The sequence below is a fragment of the Limanda limanda genome, chromosome 11 (genome assembly GCF_963576545.1).
Source record: "Limanda limanda chromosome 11, fLimLim1.1, whole genome shotgun sequence".
NCBI lineage: Eukaryota > Metazoa > Chordata > Actinopteri > Pleuronectiformes > Pleuronectidae > Limanda > Limanda limanda.
Window position 1 is genome coordinate 5,953,320 of NC_083646.1, and position 20,764 is coordinate 5,974,083.

The window sequence follows — 20,764 nt, forward strand, 5'->3', positions numbered from 1 at the left end:
CAACGTCCTCAGTGTGTTTTGTGTGCCGAGGTGCTGGCAAATGACAGCATGAAGCCATGCAAATTAAAAAGGCACCTCGACACCAAACACCCTGACTTGAAAGAGAAGCCTGTGGACTTCTGTAAACGTGATGGCCTCCAGCAACAACAAGCCACCATCTCCAAGCATAGCACTGTCTCCAAGCAGTGTCTGGAGTCATTGTATGTAGTTGCTCATAGAATTGCTAAACTTGCCAAACCCCATACAATTGCCGAAACACTGATTTTGCCGGCCGCGCAAGATGGTAAGTAGTTATCTCGAATACTATATAAAGATATCTGTCATCCATGTGGTTGCAAGTGTGTAACTTTTAATAAAAAAGAAAGGGAAAGTAAAACAAAGACTAATTGGGCAGTTTGATTTATATGGTTTTTTTGCATCTGGATTTCATTTAGGCAAGACAAATTTATTCGTTGAGTACATTTCATCAACAAGTCAATTCGAAGTGATCCAAGTAGATTATAAAAGGCTTTGTGACAAATTGTAAGAGCAACACGAGACAATACAAAAAGAAGAGTTGAAAAGAGCCTCATAGATGATGAGAGAATTATTTAAGGAAACTCTTAAAGTAAAATCAGCTAAAACAGTTTAAAATGAACTCTATTAGAGGTGAAAGTTCTGCTTTGTAATTTCATATTTTACTCACCTGTAAAGCCTTATGTTGATAATTATGTTAAAATTATTCAAATTTAACATCCAAGTATATATTTTTAAAAGTATTTTTAAACAAGAAATCTGATTAAGAAAAATCTGCAGATGTCTGACGAAAGACTGAAAGCTGAATTTCTTATGATGTTCACTGTGTTGAATTAAGTGATTTACTCAGTGTTGACTGTCAAAGTCAAGTACAATAAACATATGTCAGGATTACATCAGGTGAGAGAGGACAGATAAGAAGAGTTTTTGTCTCCTTCAGCCCAGCTGGCGGCTATGGTCAACACTTCCTCTGAACACTTGTACCTTGAGAGAGGCGCAGAAGAAAACATGAAAAAGAGAAAGCAACAAATATTGTTCACCCTTTACTGATGCTCCTCTTTTGCTTTCCCCTGCTTCCGGGGCATCTTCTTGCTGCTGCTGTCAGCCAGGCGCTGTCTATCTCGATCACCTGCGAAGGTGGAAGAGAGAATATGCAATGTGATAGTGATATGAGACGGAACACAGTTAAATATTGTACAGGAAAGTTCGCCCCTCTTCCTCATTAATGTGCGGAGTCATGCCCCACTAACAGATGTTCGGTGGAATCCCTCTTACTGGAGGGAGGTGTGACTGTTTACATTTTAAACAGAGGCTGTTTTCTGTGTTTCACATTCACAAAAACAAACGTCTGAAAAACAGACCACAGCTACTGCAACGCAGCAGATATTTGAGCGAGAGATTCAAATGACCGGTCTCATGAACTCCTTGGTGGTGAAGACCAAAACTTTGGGTTCTTCTCTTTTGGGGCGGCTGAGGGGATAGAGTGGTCATCCTCTAACCAGGTGGTAGATGCTAGAAAAGCGCCATTTAAATACATACCATTTTCCATTCCCTGACCCATAATGCATCCTTCCACCAAGTTTCATGTAAATCCACAAAGTATTTTTTTCCAAACCAAAAAAAAACAACTAAAAGACAGCTGAAAACAGAAGCTTCTTGTCAGATGAACACTGGTTTTATTATAAAGTAAAAAACTTCAAGAAGGTGATTCTGTAAAACATTTTAACTGACAGTCCGTATTTACAACTTAAACGAGCAGGACAATAACTCCACAGGAAGCTGTATAAACATGGCGTCTTAATACAACTTGTTAAGCAGGGACTTGACAGGAGGGACTAAAACCAGAATAACCCAAGTGGCTCCTTGATGGATGGTGAACACAAGTGCGATGACAAAAAACAGGTCATAAAACTTTATTAATCTTGAAAAATAGGGGGGAGGGAATGTTTCTATTTGTCCAGTCTGTCCCCTGAGAGTTTGTATCCTTCAGCCAAGCTCCTCTTTTGCTTTCCCCTGCTTCCGGGGCATCTTCTTGCTGCTGCTGTCCTCCAGCTCTTTGCTCTTGTAGTAGTGGGGAGCGACTTCAAGCAGCCATGCGCTGTCTATCTCGATCACCTGCGAAGGAGGAAGAGAGAATATGCAATGAGATAGTGATATGAGACGGAACACAGTTAAATATTGTACAGGAAAGTTCGCCCCTCTTCCTCATTAATGTGCAGAGTCATGCCCCATTAACAGATATTCGGTGGAATCCCTCTTACTGGACTCAGAGGGAGGTGTGACTTTTTACATTTTAAACAGAGGCTGTTTTCTGTGTTTCACATTCAACCCAGCAGATATTTGAGCGAGAGATTCAAATGACCTGTCTCATGAACTCCTTGGTGGTGAAGACCAGCTCGTGGTAGATGAGCCAGCGGGGCAGCTCCTCGAACAGCGAGCTGTTGGGGTGGGTGTAGACCGTCTGCTGGTGCTTCACCGTCTTGTAGCCGCCTTTGCTCAGTCTCGACGTGTGATAGAAATATCCTGCAGTCACCGCCTGGGAAGAGCATACAGGGGGCAACAGAAGTGTTCGGTCAACATGTGAACGACTGGGTCCTCCAGTCACAAGAACAACACAACATGAACTAGAATGGGCTCAGTAGAGACCAGACCTCCACCGAGGACAAACAGTCCTCTTACATTAAAGCTGCACCAAAGGTCTATAAACATGTTATTGTTTTTATCGAGATCCTTGAATTTTACGTCACGATCAAACCCTTATGACAAAGAGTTGTAATTGAGGCTTGATAATTTACAGGTTAACCATAACCTTACCACCATAAAAATACGATAAGTCTTTGAGAGGCTCATATTTTTACTGATATATCCTAATATCTTGTGATTGGATCACTCAGAATGGATTTTAATATCAGGAGTTTTTGTTAAATGGCCTTGCAAATAAATGCTTTGCTACTTGGTAAAGGCCAAATCCTTTTATGTTATGATTTTTCCATGTCATTTATATTAGTTCACAAAAACACTCTATCCACTCTGTCAAAATTTAGAACCCATTGTGGCCCGCGAGTCAAAAAGTTTGCCCACCCCTGCAGTAAAGCCTGATATGAGGGTATTCACGCAGCTTCTGTTCAGAGACCTACACCGTTCCTCCTGGAGTTTCAGAACAATGTTCTTTTTAAAAAAACCTAGTAAACACAGGGCCCGTATCTCAGAGTGACCTTTCACACCAAGACGTCTTTAATTAATATCAGGAGCTGACACTGACAATGTTTTGGTCACTAATCTGAAGTAAAACATCGGGGGTGACTTTGTCTGCAGCACTCACCTTGCGAATGGGCACACTGTCTTCCGGGGAGGAGACCACCTCCACCTCGATGCGATCCATCAGACCCTCCAGCTGCTCCCTGACATCCCGGGCTCGTCTCATGGAGCGGAACTGGATAAAGTTCTCGTAGCACCACTGTGTGGAGAAGCCGCTCTCCATCCACTGAGGGAGAAAGACATCGTGTCTGCAGTTAGCACATAGCAACACCGAGGTTATACTGTTATATGGAAACAAAATATCGTAGGGCTTTTTAGTTTAATGCTGCAAATAAGTGGTTCCTAAATTCAGGATCTGGGTTCTACAAGGAGTCACACAAATCAACAGTTTGTGTTATTTATCATAGGGGAGGAAAATGAAAGAAAAAAACAACATGTATTAGTATTCTTTAGTGATATTTTGTGGTTTCCTTTTGCTATTTAAGAGGGTGAGATGCAAATCATGAACACAGTATAAGCTTCATCATTCAGTTTGATTGGTATTGATGTAGGGCCCTATGATTTCCGCGATAACGAAAACGCGGACGGAATCACGGAATCGGACAATAAAAACGGAATCTACTGTTAACACGGAATGCAGCGGAATTCGCCATTATTTTGGTGAAATTCAGTTTCGAGAGAAAGGGAAACAATACAGGTGACATTAACCTCACTGAATGTTTAGCAGTCACTCCCAAAACAATGCTAAAAACACCCGGTCCACCACTCCAGCCTAGTTAGCGGGGATGCAAACAATAGGTCCCGCCCCCGCTCCTAACAAGAAGTTGAAGCGCCCGCGGCTGACCGCGGAAATGCCTAAAACTTCCAAAAAGCTTAATAATTCGGTTTTAACCCCAAAATTCAGAGCGGAACAATACCCGAAACAATTTTATCACTCAGGTAATCAGCTGTTTTGCCGAGTATGCCAACATACTATTGATTGGAAAAGAAAAGATACGTGCGATGACCACTTGAAGTCAAAAATCCATCTAAAAAACAGTGAAAGCCGTAGCCAGGGCACGGCCCTACAAACCACAATTACGTCTACAATCAGCTCAGCAGATTCAAGAGTGGAGTTTATTGAGGACTTTGTGGCTGTGTGCGCCGCATCTGACATCCCCCTTGAGAAGCTAAAAAAGTTACGCCCGTTTCTAGTCAAACACTGTAAACACGGAGGAGCGCTCCCCCAAAATGCCAGCAGCCTCCGCCAGACTCACCTGCCTCGAGTGTTTGATCAACACATGACTGCCGTTTTAAAGCAGATCAGGGGGAAGAAGTTCGCTGTGGTTGTGGATGAAACAACGGATGCACGGGATTGTAGCGTCCTAAACATCGTCATTGGTGAGTTAACTTAGCAGCCTGTTAATATATTGTTGCAATAGTGGCGAAGTCAGGGTCCTCAAGTCCTCAGTTATGCATTTTTTACACTTTAAGGACACTGTGAAAAGTTTATAAGCACTTTATTATTTATGTAATGTTCTTATTTGAAGCACTGAAAACAGTGCAATGTTGTGATGTTTTAATAAATGTATTCGTTCGCACTTATTTGACACTCGTTCTAATGATTTAAATAGCTTAAAGTGTAAAAACGGAATTCATGAAAATGAAAACGGAAAAAACGGAATTTGGAAAAAAACAAAACGGAATTTGGAAAAAAACAAAACGGATTTCATAGGGCCCTATTGATGGCTTCAGCTCGAACTGCTGTCATCCAGCTGCATTGGTACCTGTGTGTAGACGTTGAGCAGAACCAGGTGGTCTCCCCCTGGCACCACAAAGTTCATCCTGGCGTTGTCGGCGTGCACCATCTTGTCTTTGGGCCGGTAGAAAATAGAGTTGTTCACCGACAGCATGGCGGCTATGGTCAACACTTCCTCTGAACACTTGTACCTTGAGAGAGGCGCAGAAGAAAACATGAAAAAGAGAAAGCAACAATAACTGTTCCCTCTTTACTGATGCAAGTTTTTCTTATTTGTTCACTGAATAAACAGTTCAGTTTTAGACAAAGTGAATCATCCACATCCAGCAACTCACTTACTGTATCATTTATATTATTAAACCACCGTTAGCAGATTAAAGGATCTGAACAAAGATGAGTTAAAGCAAAATAAAGCATCTTAACATTACACCTCTATGTCTTGGTTAAATTATGAATACATTTTCCGGAAAAACAATTCATTTTAAATTCACATTTAAATCCTGTTTTATAAACTTATTAATCTTCCTCTGAGCACATTGCTTCACTGCTGCAGTAACTTCCATCTCCTCAAATTTCAGCTGCATAATCATGTGTAAGCAAACCGATGTCTGCAACTGATTTAAAACATCTAATGCTTCAGTATTCAGGGAGGAAATGCTTCCTGTTAAATGAACATATAGAATCAGACTGAGGACTTACTGCTCAGACGCCAGGATCATCTTGCTCAACATGGGGTCCACGGGTAACTCAGCCATCCTGCGACCCAGCTGACAGAACAGAACAAACATTACTTATTCATTCATTCATCGTCCATAATCACTGACTGACAGGACAAGCTCAGTGGTTAAATGTCTGTTTCATGTGTCAACACTTAGAATCGTGCTCGTGAGCGACCCCTTCAGGATCAGGAATGTTCAGTATGTGCAGAGTGAGGATGGACACAGACGACACACGTCAAAATAAAGGAAACATATCTCCTTTCTGTGTTTGTAGTGAAGAATGTTGTTGTTTTTGATGACTGTTGCAGATTTGAATGTGGGAAGGAGATTAAGTGGGAATATTTAACTAATTACTTGTTTCATATGTGTGATGGAACAATAACGATGTTTCACATATGTTTGTCTTCTAGAAGACAACTCTGGAGTAGAGTGGATGACACATGTAAACAAAAACGATGCCTTTTCAAACTAAAATGTTTTAAATATTAAATAAATAGAGGACAAGAGATTTACCTTGGTGAGCTCTCCCAGGTGGTTGAGTGCTCCCAGAGCGTAGAGCTGCTCCAGGGCCAAAACCAGAGTTTCATGAGGAGGTGGGTCCATGAAGTCAAAGTGAATGAGGTCATTGATGCCTGGGAACAAAAGAGAATTAGCTCATTGCACATTCACAGCCCCCAAATCTGGCTCAGCTCCAACTGATGACCAAGTGTATGAAATGTCTTGATTTAGTAAATCACTCATGAGCATCTTGTCCTCTCACCCAGACTCTTCAGCAGAAGGACTACGTTTCCCAGGTTGGTTCTCTGAATCTCAGGTACAGTGGACTCCTCCATTTCATGTTTGAAGGCCCACGCTGTGTAAAGCCTGAAACATTTCCCAGCAGCCACTCTGCCTGCACGGCCTGCTCTCTGGTTGGCTGAAGCCTGAGAAGGAAACAAAACAAACAACGTGAGGAACATTTAAAAAACAACACAGACTCTCACAACACAAGAACAACTTGTAGGAAACATTCTTCTTACAATACATGCTTATAAATAATAATAATAATAGTAAGACTGTGAGCAGTTACCCGTGAGCAGGGCGTGACAATGAGCGACTCCATGCCAGTGCGGGCATTGTAACTCTTCTGCTTGCAAAAACCAGGATCAATGACATAGATGATTCCATCTATGGTTAAGGAGGTTTCTGCTATGTTGGTAGCCACCACCACCTTGGATTGATGGGAAAAGATGACACAGCACCAAGAGATTGAATAAGTTAACGTTTGCAAACACAAAACAGAGTAAAGATTGAATCAGGATGAGGACAAATAATTAGACAGAAACACCAATACAAGGATTTTTACAAAGAAAAACTATATTAAAACTGAGACATAAATTCACTACAAATCTAGTTGTACTACAGCAGCCTCTGCTGGTGAATAATAGCATGGGCATGTAATCTGGGAAAGAATGAGAAGGCTCTTGTCCGTAAAAGGGATTGATTCACAAATTGAAACACATCAATGTCTTACAGCAGAGATATTAGACATTGACTCACCTTCCGGGCGCCAGGTGGAGTGGGGTTGAAGATCTTTGCCTGCATGTCAGACGGCAGGTTGGCGTAGATGGGAAGTACCAGCAGCTCAGCTATCTTCGATCCCAGTCGCCTGCATCTCTCCGTGAGCAGCTCGCAACACGCTTCGATCTCCTCCTGCCAAACACACACGAGGGGCAAAGAGGTTAAAGAGACGACAAACAATCAGAGAGAAATAATAAAAGAAGGGGGATTTATATAGGCAATACTTGTCCGGTGAGGAAGACCAGAACGTCTCCAGGAGACTGGGTGACGTGGATCTGTAGCACTGACACCACACATGCTTCCAGGTAGTCGGCCTCTGGAGCCTGAGCAACAAAACAAACAGAAACTTATAACAGTCTGATTGATTCTCTGGTATTTATCAAAACACAGACAGACTCTCACAAGCACTCAAAAAAATTGGAAACAGATCTTATCAATGCTACAGACAATTTAATGTAGAAACGGTCTGGCTACCCTGAGAAATGACCGATACAGAAGTGAAAAATAATGTTGTTTGGAAGGTTTTTTTCTTTAGACGTACCCAGGGGAAAGCTGTCATGTTCCATTTTCAATCTTAAAAATTAAGCAACAAACCATAGCTTTATTGGATAATTTAAAAAAAATCCTACTTTAGTGTAGAAGATATCGACGGGGAACCTCCTGCCTGGGATCCTGAAGACAGGTGCGTCGTCGAAGAAGCAGGAGAAGCGCTCGGTGTCCAGAGTGGCACTGGCCACCAGCACCTTCAGGTCGGGTCTGAACCTGGCGATGTCTTTAATCAGACCGAACAGGATGTCTGTGTGGAGAGTTCGCTCGTGGGCCTCATCTATGATGACCACACTGAAGGGAGACAGAATACAAAATGATTAATACAACCCAAAAGAATCATTATGTGGCTGATTTGTGTGATTGCCAATATGATTCTCTTGTTTGCATTACCTGTAGCTGGCCAGGTCGGGCTCGGTGAGAAACTCTCGGAGCAGCATGCCGTCGGTCATGTACTTGAGCACCGTTCTCTCTGATGTGCAGTCTTCAAAACGAATACTGTAACCCACCTGCATCGAGCAGATAAGTCCATATGAAGAAACACATTAAATCGTTAAAAAAATGTTGTCATTAATACTCTGAAATAAATACAGAACACTAGGAAAAACCTTTAATACGGACTCACAAACACATGAATTACCGTATGAGCCATTATTTAGACATTAAATATATTCCTGTAGCGTCCTCTAGAAATAATAAAAACTAGTGCTGTCAAACGATTAAAATATTTAATCGCAATTAATCGCATTCATTTCATAGTTAACTCGCGATTAATCGCAATTAACCGCAAATTTTTATCTATTCTAAATGTACCTTCATTTACTTTTTTTCCATAATTTTTTATTTAATTTTAATGCTCTTATCAACATGGAAAAGTGGATTGGCTTGCTTTATGCATATTTTTTCTTTTATTGAAAAACAACATTGCCAAACAGGGCGGTACAAAGTAAAATTATAAAGTTCACATTTCAGGTAAACAAGGACTCAGCCTATAGTGCAGTTAAACCATTGCTTAATATTTTCTTTTTTTCAAGTTTGCTGTGAACATAGCAGTCAGGCCTCTTATTTCAGAAACAATGAACCGTAACTCAAAACAGACAAGCAACAAAAGTGCCGGCCTACTTTGAAATAAATTAAACACAGAACTTTGTAGGGCTATTTGAGTCCTCCCCGTATTTGTGGAAAATGTATGAAATAAGAAGTACCCTATTTTGAAATAAATAAAAACATATAGCTGCAGCAAATAGTGTAAAGGACTGGGTTTATGTTTGGTTTTGTTTGGTTTGTTCAGTAAAACAGTGTTGAAGGAGCATTCTGATATCCTGAGGGTCAGTGAAGGGGTCGGGGTGGAACATGTGACTGTTTGGACCAAAGGATCGGGGGTCAATGAGGAAGTGAAGGGTTGTTGATGTGTGCGAGTGACGGAGTAAGAGCGAGAAGTGCACATGTTCGTGTAGAGGATAATAAAAGCTACTAAACCACGAAGAAGTTCCGTGTCCTGTGGAAGCAGGGACGATACAATAGCTTAAAAATATATATTTTAGCTGGCAAAATATTAAAACAAAAAGCGAGAGCAGGTCAGACTGGATCCGAACACAGATACTGAAGCTGCAGCTCTGCGTTAATCTCGCGTCAAAAAAATTGACGCCGTTAATAACGCGTTAAACTGACAGCACTAATAAAAACGTGTTTTTGCTCAGCTCACCTCATTCCCAAGTTTGACTCCCATTTCCTGTGCCACTCGGGCTGCAACTGACATGGCTGCCACTCTGCGAGGCTGCGTGCATCCGATCTTCATGCCTCCTTCACTGTAGCCCTGAGGGAGGAACAACGGGTCATTTTCATTGGTTACCACTTAACTTCAGTTGTTTTCATGCTTCAACAACCCAAATTTAAGTTTGATGAGAAATGTAGTGTCTATGTAAATTTAAGCTGTGTACACGATTGACAGTTTAATAGTACAGTACAACAAGTGTAATATGCAAGTATATGTTGCTATGATAAGAGTCTGTGCTCACATTTTCCAAGAGATACTGTGGGATCTGCGTGGTTTTTCCGGAGCCCGTCTCCCCTTCAATGACCAGGATCTGGTGCTTTTGAATGGCGGATAGCAGGTCCTCTCTGTAGGCGAAGATGGGAAGGCTGCGTCGGACCTCCTGCATGGACTGTTTCTTCTGCTCAGCCTGGGACAGAGCCGCTTCCTCCTGATCCTGAAGTGGACAAGGTTAGAAGTAAGAATGACCTCAGTTTCTTCAGATTTTCTTATTTACTGCAAAATGATTATCGACTGAGAAGGAAGTCAAGCCTGCTGCAAGAAATCTTTGTGCTTTATTTCATAGTCATTTAGGTTTTGAGCAGCATACCACAAAGTTGGTACACTCGTGTTTTTAAGACTGAAATCCAAACTTTCTGTACACTGAAAAGACACAGTGATAACCTAACATGCTTTGATTTTCTCGTGTGTCAATAATGGCAACAGCCCCAAATCTCCAGGTCAACTCCAGACTGCAGAAAAATACATACAAGATCTCCAGGCCCAGTGGAGACCCATTTGAAAACTAAAAAGGTGAAAATTAGAAAGCAGAAGATTAAGCCCACCTTATCTGCCTGAGTTCCCTTCATGGTAATGGCAGTGCTGACGAAGTCGATCATCTCATCCTCCTCCAGGATCAGCTGGTACTTGTCCTGCTCATGCCTCATCCCCAGCTCTCGCTCCTTCTTTGCCCCGAAGCTGAGAGAGGCCGTCTTCAGCCTCTCCTCCTCCCAGCGGCCTTGCTCCCCTCCCAGCTCCATGGGAGATTCCTCCAGCACCAGGTCCCTCTGAGGCACCTCCTGGTCAGTGGGGAAAGGGAGAGGGATGGAAAGACGGCGAGAAACAAACCATTTAACCTATGTACACAGATGACTGTCTCTGCTCAGTGTGTCAGTACCTGACGTCTCTTGTTCCTACCTTGCTTCTCTTTTCTTCCGGCATGTAGTATCTGTTCTTCCTCTCCTCGTGTTCCTTGGCACCGGCCCTTTTGTAATCTTTAGCCAGGTCTCGGAGGGTTCGTTTGTATTCCAACTCTTTTTTCTCCCTCTGAGTCAGCTCGTCGGTGGAGAAAAGGTACTCGTCGTCAATGATCTCGGCCTCCAGGTCCTCCAGCTTCTCTGACTCTCTCTTCTTTAGATAATCCCAGCGAGACTGCTTCCTCAACTCTGGCAACTAGAGATGGAGAGAGAATGACAAGAAACTTTATTACACAGTTAAAACTATATTGTATAATTTATACCTTTTTTATTCCCTAGAATAATCACCATAAGCAGAAACTCTGAGCACTGACCATTTGATTTTGATCTTCTTCAGCCATCTTCAGCCTCTTCTGAGCTTCCTCGTAAGCCTGGAGGAAAAACACACAAAATATGAAGTTATTTATCTGAGGTATGGAGGGTCATCTTTAGAATCTGAATGAATTATGTTTGTCATTCCCTTGTCTCCAACCTTTTTGTCAGTTCTCTCCGCTATATTGCGGGTCTTGTCTTGGTCTTTCAGCCTCACTCGCTGGGCAAATGCATCTCTCTCTTCAATGTCTTGCACTCGCTCTCGTTCTTCCTTCTCCCATTCTTCCTCTTCCTCTTCTACTTCTTTCTGGACCGACTGGCCTGCATTACCCCTGAGGTCGGGAAAAGAAAATGCATCAAACTGCTGCATCATTAAAAATGTAGAACTTTTTAAGTCAGGTAAACTACAACCCAAACTGCATATCACCTCCAAATAAATCAGAAAATGTTGAAATAACAATTCAGGTGTAATTTTTTATCCTAGACTTCATATCCTACTATCAACAGTATATTTAAACATGAAACTACAATTTGTCTTGATTACCCTTTAGGTGCTTCATCGTCACTCGACGACTCACTCTCTTTCTTCTTTCGGATGTGCTTCCTCTTGTTTCCTCTGTCCTTACTTTTCTTTTTCCCTTTTTGTTTCTCCACCACAGTTTCTTCTTCACTTTCACTGTCTTGCAGTAAAGTATATGTTTGATTTTTCTTATACATTTCGGTGGTTTGGCGCTCTAACTCCCGGGCGGGTTTCTCCACAGCTTGCTTGCGAGGAATCTGTTAAAACAGGGCCCAAAATAAATTGTTAGAGGTTTTATTCCCACCTAAACTTCTCAGACAAAATATGCAAAAATATGAAATTTTAGCACTGTACCTTGTCGAAGAGCTCTCGCGCAAAGGCAATCACATTCGGCTCGATATCAATCGTGCCCGTCTGCTCGAGGCGAGTCACAAAGTCTTCCGCATTCATTGCTTTCCGTGCGGTGCCAATCATGAACTGAGACACGTATCTGTCACTCAACCCCAGGATGTCATGGAGACGGTCATTGACCCACTGCTCCAGATTCGCCATGATGCCTGTTGAAGGAGCACAACACACGAACACATCGTTAATAAGCCACATGTAGTTGTGTCCCACCAAGAAACTACTGGTTACAACCAAACAATCAAGGGTAATTCATTACAATCATCTCTGTGAAGCTCAACAAGCAGAAACAGGACTATTTTTCAAAACTACGCTACCCCCAATTAATAGCATCATAAGTGGTTATAACAATTAAAGTTAAATTACACAAGAAACTTGAGATGTTGGTTCCATTGGTTTCTCATGTGTCCAATAACACCTTTGAAAGTTATGAAAATAGATAGCACACGTGTATGTTTGATGACATGTCACTGAATTCCTAACGTCTGGAATCAGATCACCACCAGGTGTCAGATCTCTTTGTATGATAGATAGATAGATAGATAGATAGATAGATAGATAGATAGATAGATAGATAGATAGATAGATAGATAGATAGATAGAGTACTTTATTCATACCCGAAGGGAAATTAAGTCGTCATAGCAGCCGGTATATTTGAATACAATAAAATACAATACAATACAATAAAATAAAAAAATATTGAGGTAGAAAGAATAAAAAATAGAAACACAAGATAAATAGGTAGTTAAGGTGCAGTGGCAAGATGATGGTAATAGTACTGATGATATGATGGTAATGTTATTGTTAGACAGTATATAAAAATAGTACAGTATATATAGTATATAATATAACATAATATATATATGATAGTAATTATACCAATATAATAGCAATATATAGTAATAATGGCTGCAACAGTATATATAATAATAGTAGTAGTATAATAATAATAATTATAACATGTACACATGTATAAATATGTGTATATAGACTTATATATCCAAAGAATATACAGAGAGTATGATATAATATATGATATATAGTAGAGGTATATATATAAGTATTTGACTATACAATAGATAATATACTATGAGTGTAAGAATATGTAGACAGAGTGTGCAAGAGACAATATTATTTTATAAGATGATATAAAAAATCAACATGGTTTGTATGGTTGTATGGTTTCTACATACTTAGATCCGGTAACTGTGAAGATTAATAACGTTTTTCACTTACCGCTTTTCAAAAAGAAACGTTTTTAACGGTTGTTGTGGTGGAAGTAGCAGCAGGTTGTGAGCTAGCTCGTTCAGCTAACCCCGGCTACATGCGAGGAGCTCGGTTGAGTCGCAGCTCACCAGTTCCCGATGAAACAAAAACACACGTAAAGGATACGTACGTTACTCCACTGTCATGTAAAGTTGTGTATGTGAAGCTTTAAAAACAAAACATGTTGTGCTAACGTAGCTTGAACGCGGTGAAGTTGAAAAACCGGAAACGCGTCGTGTAAAAAGTACCGAAGAAGAACAGAGATGCGTCAGGAGCTTTTGCAGCGCCCCCAATCCTCCTGCGGCCATCGGAAGAACTACACCAAATATCTAGCTCTTTCAAATGACAACAGCAACAGACAAATAACAACAGTCACACAACAACAACATTAGTGCTAGAAAATATGGTATTATGACTGTGTTTTGATCTCAGTTGTCCCATTGAATTCTAACATTGTGAGGTGCACGTTGTGTAACTTTTAGACGTTTTCATCAATTCCTCACAATAATAATTAATGGCTCTCCATTAAAAAATAATTGGCATATTTAGGAGACTGATATCGATGAGTGTCTGGAATTTGTTGCAGCTTGATTGAGTTTAAGGGGGATTACTGGGTCTTGGAGGAACTCTACTGGGAATCCGTCTAGGTTACTACTGTATTTGATATTGAGGCTCTGTGACCTTCAGCGTTTGGTGTATAAAAAAACTTTGTCTGACGCACAACTGGAGTCAGATTAGATAAGGAAGCTGTGCGCCCTAAATACAGCTTTACTTCCACCGCATGTAGAACATATCATATCCACACATACATCAATACAAGGGAGCTGGATGATAAGAGTAAGAATTCATTTCAAATGCAAAACAAAAGGTGTCTGAGGAAATGATGAATATTTGGTGTAATCATCAATTATTTATTTTATTGATTATAGCCTAATATTATTTAGAACCTGTAAAGTACCTTAATGTAATGTAATCGAGTACAAAATGAAACAGGTACTTCAAGTAATGCAAGTATTCAAGTAAAAGTGGAGTACTCAAGTAAACGTGGAGTACTTCATTACTTTCCAGCACTGATCACAAATTGAACATTCATCTGTAAAGATACATATTTAGATATATATATTTTATTTTCTATTTTAAATTTTTGATATTCTATTTTATTGTTATTCTATTTTATTCTTTTTTTATTCTATTTTATACTATTTCTATTTTAATTTAATTTTTTTTGGGGGGGTTGAAATTACTGAGCATTGCTTAAAGAGAGCCTGTGACCCAAGTATTTCATTGACAGTGACTGCTTCATGTTATCTCTGTTCATTTGACAATAAAAAATCTTGAATCTTGAATCTTGAATCAAACTCAGGTCTTTGTTTAACCTGCAGGGGAAACAAACGCGTTGAGATCTTCATGAAACACCAGCACAGGAACACACGGAAGCGGTGACGAGGAAGGGAGCGTGCACGAGCTTCTCCAACTCTAGAGAAGAGGAAACGGATCGATAATAATTAGATCGATCACCATTCAAGTCTCTGAGCTCGGTCCTGCAGCGAGCAGCTCAGCGGGAGGCGTCAGTGAGACCGGCTGGAGATGAAGAACTCGCGGCGGCTGCTGCTGCTCCTGGCAGGAGTTTGCATCTACGGATACAAGCCTGTTGTCATCGTGCACGGAATATTTGATGGACCGAAGCAGTTCAAAACTCTGTCTCTGTTCATATCCAAGGTAGGAACACAACAAATGATATGCACAATAAATAAATAAAGCAGTTGTCTAAAATACTATATAAAAATATCTGTCATCCATGTTGTTAATTCATTGTTCACGAATAACAGAAATATAAATGAAAAAAAGAAAGGAAAGTAAAAGTAAAACAAAGAATAATTGGGCTGTTTAAATTACATGTTTTTTTAAATTTTATTTAGGCAAGACAAGTTTATTCGTTGAGCACATTTCATCAACAAGGCAATTCAGATTGATCCAAGTAGATTATAAAAGGCTTCGTGACAAATTGTAAAAGCAACATGAGACAATACCAAAAGAAGAAGGAATTGAAAAGAGCCTCATAGATGTAAGAGAATAATTTAAGGAAACTCTTAAAACATAAAATCACCTAAAACTGTGTAAAATACTCTTTTAGAGGTAAAAGTTCTGTTTTGTAATTTCATATTTTACTCACCAGTAAACCTTAATGTTGATAATTTGAATTTTGACTGGTAAAATAATTCAAATTTAACCTCCAAGTATATGTATTTTTTCAACGTATTTTAAGGAAGAGATCTGATCGAGAAAAATCTTCTGCAGATGTTGGAGGAAAGACTGAAAGATGAATTTCTTATAATGTTCACTGTGTTGAATGAAGTGATTTACTCAGTGAGCCTCAGTTGTCCTTGGCCTAACGTTCATGTGGATTGTCAAAGTCAAGTACAAAAGAAACATGTCAGTAGTACATCAGTCGAGAGAGGACAGATAACAAGTGTGGGTCACTACAAGTCAAGATTATTATTTTCTTTCATGGTAAATCTTATCCAATGTCAGAGACAGGATGACGACTCTTAACGTAAAACATAAAACATCCCAGTCTAATGCATTGGGATTCTTATAATAACATTTTAAACGATATCTTTGTTTGTATAGCACTTTTCATAACAACGTTACAAAGCGCTTCGTGAACAAAAAACACAAAAGAAAGTAAAAAACACACAAATAATCATATAAAACAGATAAAAGCACAGTAAAAATTAGTAAATAAAAGAATAAAAACACGTAAAGTGTTATAGAGATTGAAGCACAACCACACATTACAATTACAAAAAGTTGAATTAGCTAGAATCTTGAATTTCTATGCCATGAAAGCACATTTTAAGCTTTCTCATACACAGTAAATCGAAAGATGTTTTTGTCACAAATTCCCAGAAAAGATACATTTTTCTTGAACTAGGCAGTGAAGTGAAAACCAGAAGAGTTGTTTAAGATCCTGAATTCAGTTCCCTTATCATTTTCTCTTCCTCCTGATCAGCTTTACCCCAGAGGAACTGTCTCAGGCGGCTGATAACGTAATCACTCATCAGGCTGATAGATGATTTAATCGGTCATTTTCTGTTTCTGTTACTCTGTCCCTCAAGCGATCACAGGTTTGATCCCGCAGCTCTCTCTTCCCTTCCAGGTGCATCCAGGTACCGAGGTGTCTGTGATCGACTTGTACAACAACGTGGCCAGTCTGAAGCCCATGTGGAGGCAGGTCCAAGACTTCAGGAAAGCCATCGAGTCCATCATGAGCCGGGCTCCCGATGGCATCCATCTTCTGTGCTTCTCACAAGGTCCGTCGCACACTCACATAGACACTGCATGTCAACAGATCCGAATCAGAAAGGATTTAGAGTTTTAGAAAGATGTCAGCCACACACATTCACTTGCTGTTATCTTCAGACTTAGCCTTAGTGGTCAGCTCCCTCTGCATCCACCAGATGTTTTCTACAACTTTCTTTCTATGTCTGTAAATGTGGAGTTCGTCTGTAACCTGCATGTTTTTACAAGGACGATGGAAGTGGGGGGTGCTGAGGGGGCTGCAGCCATCCCGACTGGCAAGGGGCTGAAAGCAATTGAGAAAGCAAATGAACAAATAAATACAATAATAGTATTTTTATATAAAAGTAACATTTTCAGGGTTGAACAGGATTAGGCCTATGACTAACACGAGGTCCTGCACTAGACCAATCCAGAGTCAGTCTGAGCTGTGAATCATGCTTTTGCCCTCCTTCTTTGTAGTGTCAAATAACTAATTAAAACTGTAATAATTAAAAATATCTTTGACGTGTGCGACTTTTTTAGTTTGGTTCACGTCCCTTAGGCAGACCTAATGACCTGTACTGCAGCCAGCCACCAGGGGGCGATCGACATGCTTTGGCTTCACTTTTGCGGAGCTGCCATCTTTGATCACAGTCTGTCGTCTGAATTGTGACTCATTTGTCATCTCAGTTTATTTTTTTTAAAGGTGGTTTGATTTGTCGAGCTGTTCTCTCCACGACTCCAGACCACAACGTGCACACCTTCATCTCACTGTCGTCGCCTCAGGCCGGGCAATACGGAGGTCAGAGATGAATGTTTCTTTCTTGTTGCAGAAATATTTATGGTTTGGGTCTATATGTTAGTTCAATTTTGTTATTTTTCAGGTAGAATGCATTATTTTACGTTGAGCCCTCTCTAACCCAGGATTACATTATCTAAATCCGCCCCATATTTGTATTATAATACTACGTCCCCTTCTCTGCATTGCAGTATTTGTCGGACCCAAGGTTGAGTTAGAATAGAAAACCACTAGAGGAATGTGCACACTATCTCTGCAAGAGGGCGCTCTGACTTCCGTAGAGCGAGATAGAGAAGATACAACAATGGTTAGACGACCTGAGCAAAGGTTTAGATGTATTTGTCCTCTAAGCTCCCCATGAGGTCTAATGGTATTTGGCTGCTGTAACGTGGGGAGATAGAAAAAACATCTCAGAGTTGGTGACGCAATACAACTGTAAACTTGTTAACTTTCCTCATCCTGGTCTCCCTTATGCATCTGGTGTTGAGAGTAAATTCAGTTCTGCTTAAGACGTCGTCCAACTTCAGAATAAACTTCATTCCTTCACCACTGCAAGATTTCCCTCGCACCTCTAACCCTTTTCCTTTTTTGATCAATTCAAATGAACTTTTAAAACATCAACACACTCACTGCCTGACTCCACAGACACTAGTTACCTGCGGTGGCTGTTTCCTGAGTACATAAAGAAGACTGTGTTTAAAATCTGCTACAAGAGACTGGGACAGAAAGTTTCCTTCTGCGAATACTGGAATGGTAAGAAGGAGGAGGGTGGTGTTAAAAGAAAATCGTCCTAGTTTTGACTGAGGAAGTTCTGCATGTGTCCATTACATCCCCCGCTTTAGAAGATGCTACAACAGATTTCCTTGTATTCATTGTCATATTTATCCAACACTCCAAAGTGTAATATTTATTGTATTTACCTGAGCAATGTCCTGCCTATTTAGATTTCTTTCACATTTCAGTACTGTCCATAGGGTCTCTTTTTTGATTCCTTGTATATACATACTTTTATATATATATATTATCCTATTTCTTATAATTTCATAGCTTCTATTTCACACTTTATCTTTACTTTGTAGCCTCAATTCAAGTGTGTTGCCTAATTAAGCTTCTACAGACATTGTTTCGGTGCAGTGATAATAAAGATCGCTTGAATCTACAATAACTTTTCATGTTTTCTCCCCAGACCCTCACCACAGGCCCCAGTACCTGCAGAGCAACAACTTTCTGCCGATGCTAAATGGTGACAGGCCTCACAGCGACCTGAAAGGTGAAGGAATGAATGAATAACTGTCACAGTTGTCACCTGTGGCTGTGTAGTGAATTTCTGCAAAAAGAAAAACTCCAAATAACACCATGCGTTTCTCATTTTCACTTCCTCAGCATGGAGGAAAAACTTTCTACGCATCAAGAAGCTTGTGCTGATTGGAGGACCGGACGATGGCGTCATCACACCGTGGGAGTCCAGGTTTCAATCATTTTATGATTCACTTACACACACTTGTTTTTATCACAATGTGAAGGGGATTTTAGATTAATAGCTTCTTTGGTTGTCGCTCTATAAATATGTTTTAAAAAATTTAATTTCACCATATATTTAGCAATAAAATGTTTTTTAAATCAGCTGAAGAATAATATATAAACAAACCCCTCCGTAAATTAATTAAGAATATAGATTTTTTTTTTTATTGAATACTTTGGTGTATGTAAGTGATACTGAAGTTGAGAAAAAAATCCTTTAAAATAATTTAAATGTTAAGACACAAATAGACACATTTGATTAAAATCAACACTTCTGTGTGTCTTTGGATGTTTTCTTCCACGTGTCTGAAACAAGGCTTGTTATTAGAGCAACAACATAGTGTCTCACCTTAAACAAATCCCATCCTGTGGATTATAACGCCTAATTAAAGTGTAGACATATTCGAATAATATTGTTGTTTAATCTAGCTAAACCATAGTGAAACCTGAGAGAAATGTCCTGTGAAAATAACACCATCGGCGTGGACAGATCCTCAGGTGCAAGACGGCGAAGAAGCTGCAAACAGATGCTTTATTTGATCGCTGTGCAGTTTGTGGTGGAAACCCTCGCACAAATGTCAAAAAAAACTTGAATCTTCACCTGAAGTGATTGTTTCCTCTTTTCTTCACAGCCAGTTTGGATTCTATGACAGCGATGAGCATGTTGTGGAAATGAGGAAACAGGAGGTAGGTTGCAAACCACACATAAGTTATTTCTCTATTTCACTTACTGGAAGCAAAGTGTGTGTGTGTGTGTGTGTGTGCGTGTGCGTGTGCGTGTGCGTGTGCGTGTGTGTGTGTCTTCACATGAATACGTTTTGGAGCTCATCGGTTTCAAATGAGTGTCGTAATTAGTGTCGTCATGAAGAAGAACAAAATCATAGAATGATATCATGCATAGTTCCACAATGCACTTCCAGCATCCTTGCAATTGGCCCAGCAGCAGCTCACTGTGCACTCTGACCCGTCCACGTGTGCGTGTCTCCCTTTGACAGTTTTACAGGAACGACACGTTTGGCCTGAAGACGCTGGACGCTCGCGGCGCCGTGTCGACGTGTGTTCAGTCTGGAGTGAAACACGTCTACTGGCACAACAACATCACAGTGTTCAGGAACTGCATCGAGAAGTGGCTCACGTGAGGAGACGCGGTCTGCAGCGTGTGACAGTTAATGCAAATATTATTAACCTGAAATAGACAATGTGATCAACACATGAAGACACTGTGGTGTCTGTGGTGTGCAGATCATCATCATTATTTTTATAAAGTTGAAATTGAGCGTCATCGTCTCAAGAAGTGAATTTAAAACTGGTGATGCTAAGAACAAGTGTCTATAGAACATCAGAGCTGACATTGTGACTGTAAACTAACCACATAGACATAAAGTAACTGAAACTAACTTCAGTGTGATTTTGCATGTACAGCAATACATCAGCATCATGAACCGTTTTTTTCTTTGCAGAGATTCGAGACACCGTTTCTATAAATATTATGTTTGCTTTTTAGAATATAAGTGATTATTTTTTAATGAAGCATTCAAGTGAGTCCAATTAAGCATTTCTTTTAAATACTGAGAATATATGTGCCGCTGTAATGTTATAAATATACAATTAATCAGGTTTTCAGATGAAACTTAGACATATTAGCTCAGGTTTGTTTACAGACTCTATTTGAAACTTATATCAAATTAAACTTGTAAAAACGAATTAAAATTTAGCAAATTCCCGCTGAGTTTTTTGCCTTCCTCTGAGAGAAGAAAACCAAAACCCAAATTTTTAGTGCCTAAGCGCGAAATTCTCATCGTAGAGATGCCCT

General features: G+C 40.1%; 2 protein-coding genes across 2 annotated transcripts; one reads left to right on the plus strand and one right to left on the minus strand.

Moving 5' to 3' along the window:
• Positions 1-1,668: 1,668 nt before the first annotated feature.
• On the minus strand, positions 1,669-13,567 carry dhx16 (DEAH (Asp-Glu-Ala-His) box polypeptide 16). Its single transcript, XM_061081317.1, has 21 exons — positions 13,320-13,567; positions 12,032-12,234; positions 11,702-11,934; positions 11,318-11,489; positions 11,160-11,216; positions 10,787-11,041; positions 10,435-10,668; positions 9,855-10,046; positions 9,542-9,652; positions 8,230-8,345; positions 7,920-8,130; positions 7,515-7,613; positions 7,270-7,422; positions 6,800-6,940; positions 6,491-6,653; positions 6,244-6,362; positions 5,711-5,778; positions 5,040-5,202; positions 3,338-3,499; positions 2,378-2,551; positions 1,669-2,130 (listed from the first exon to the last, which is right to left on the minus strand). Exons 2-21 carry the CDS (start codon positions 12,227-12,229, stop codon positions 2,002-2,004), a joined length of 3,150 nt encoding a protein of 1,049 aa, XP_060937300.1. The 5' UTR covers positions 12,230-12,234; positions 13,320-13,567; the 3' UTR covers positions 1,669-2,001.
• Positions 13,568-14,936: 1,369 nt separating this feature from the next.
• LOC133013877 (lysosomal thioesterase PPT2-A-like) lies at positions 14,937-20,090 on the plus strand. Its single transcript, XM_061080966.1, has 7 exons — positions 14,937-15,068; positions 16,510-16,663; positions 17,338-17,433; positions 18,617-18,700; positions 18,814-18,886; positions 19,584-19,638; positions 19,947-20,090. Exons 1-7 carry the CDS (start codon positions 14,937-14,939, stop codon positions 20,088-20,090), a joined length of 738 nt encoding a protein of 245 aa, XP_060936949.1.
• The last annotated feature ends 674 nt before the right edge of the window (positions 20,091-20,764 follow it).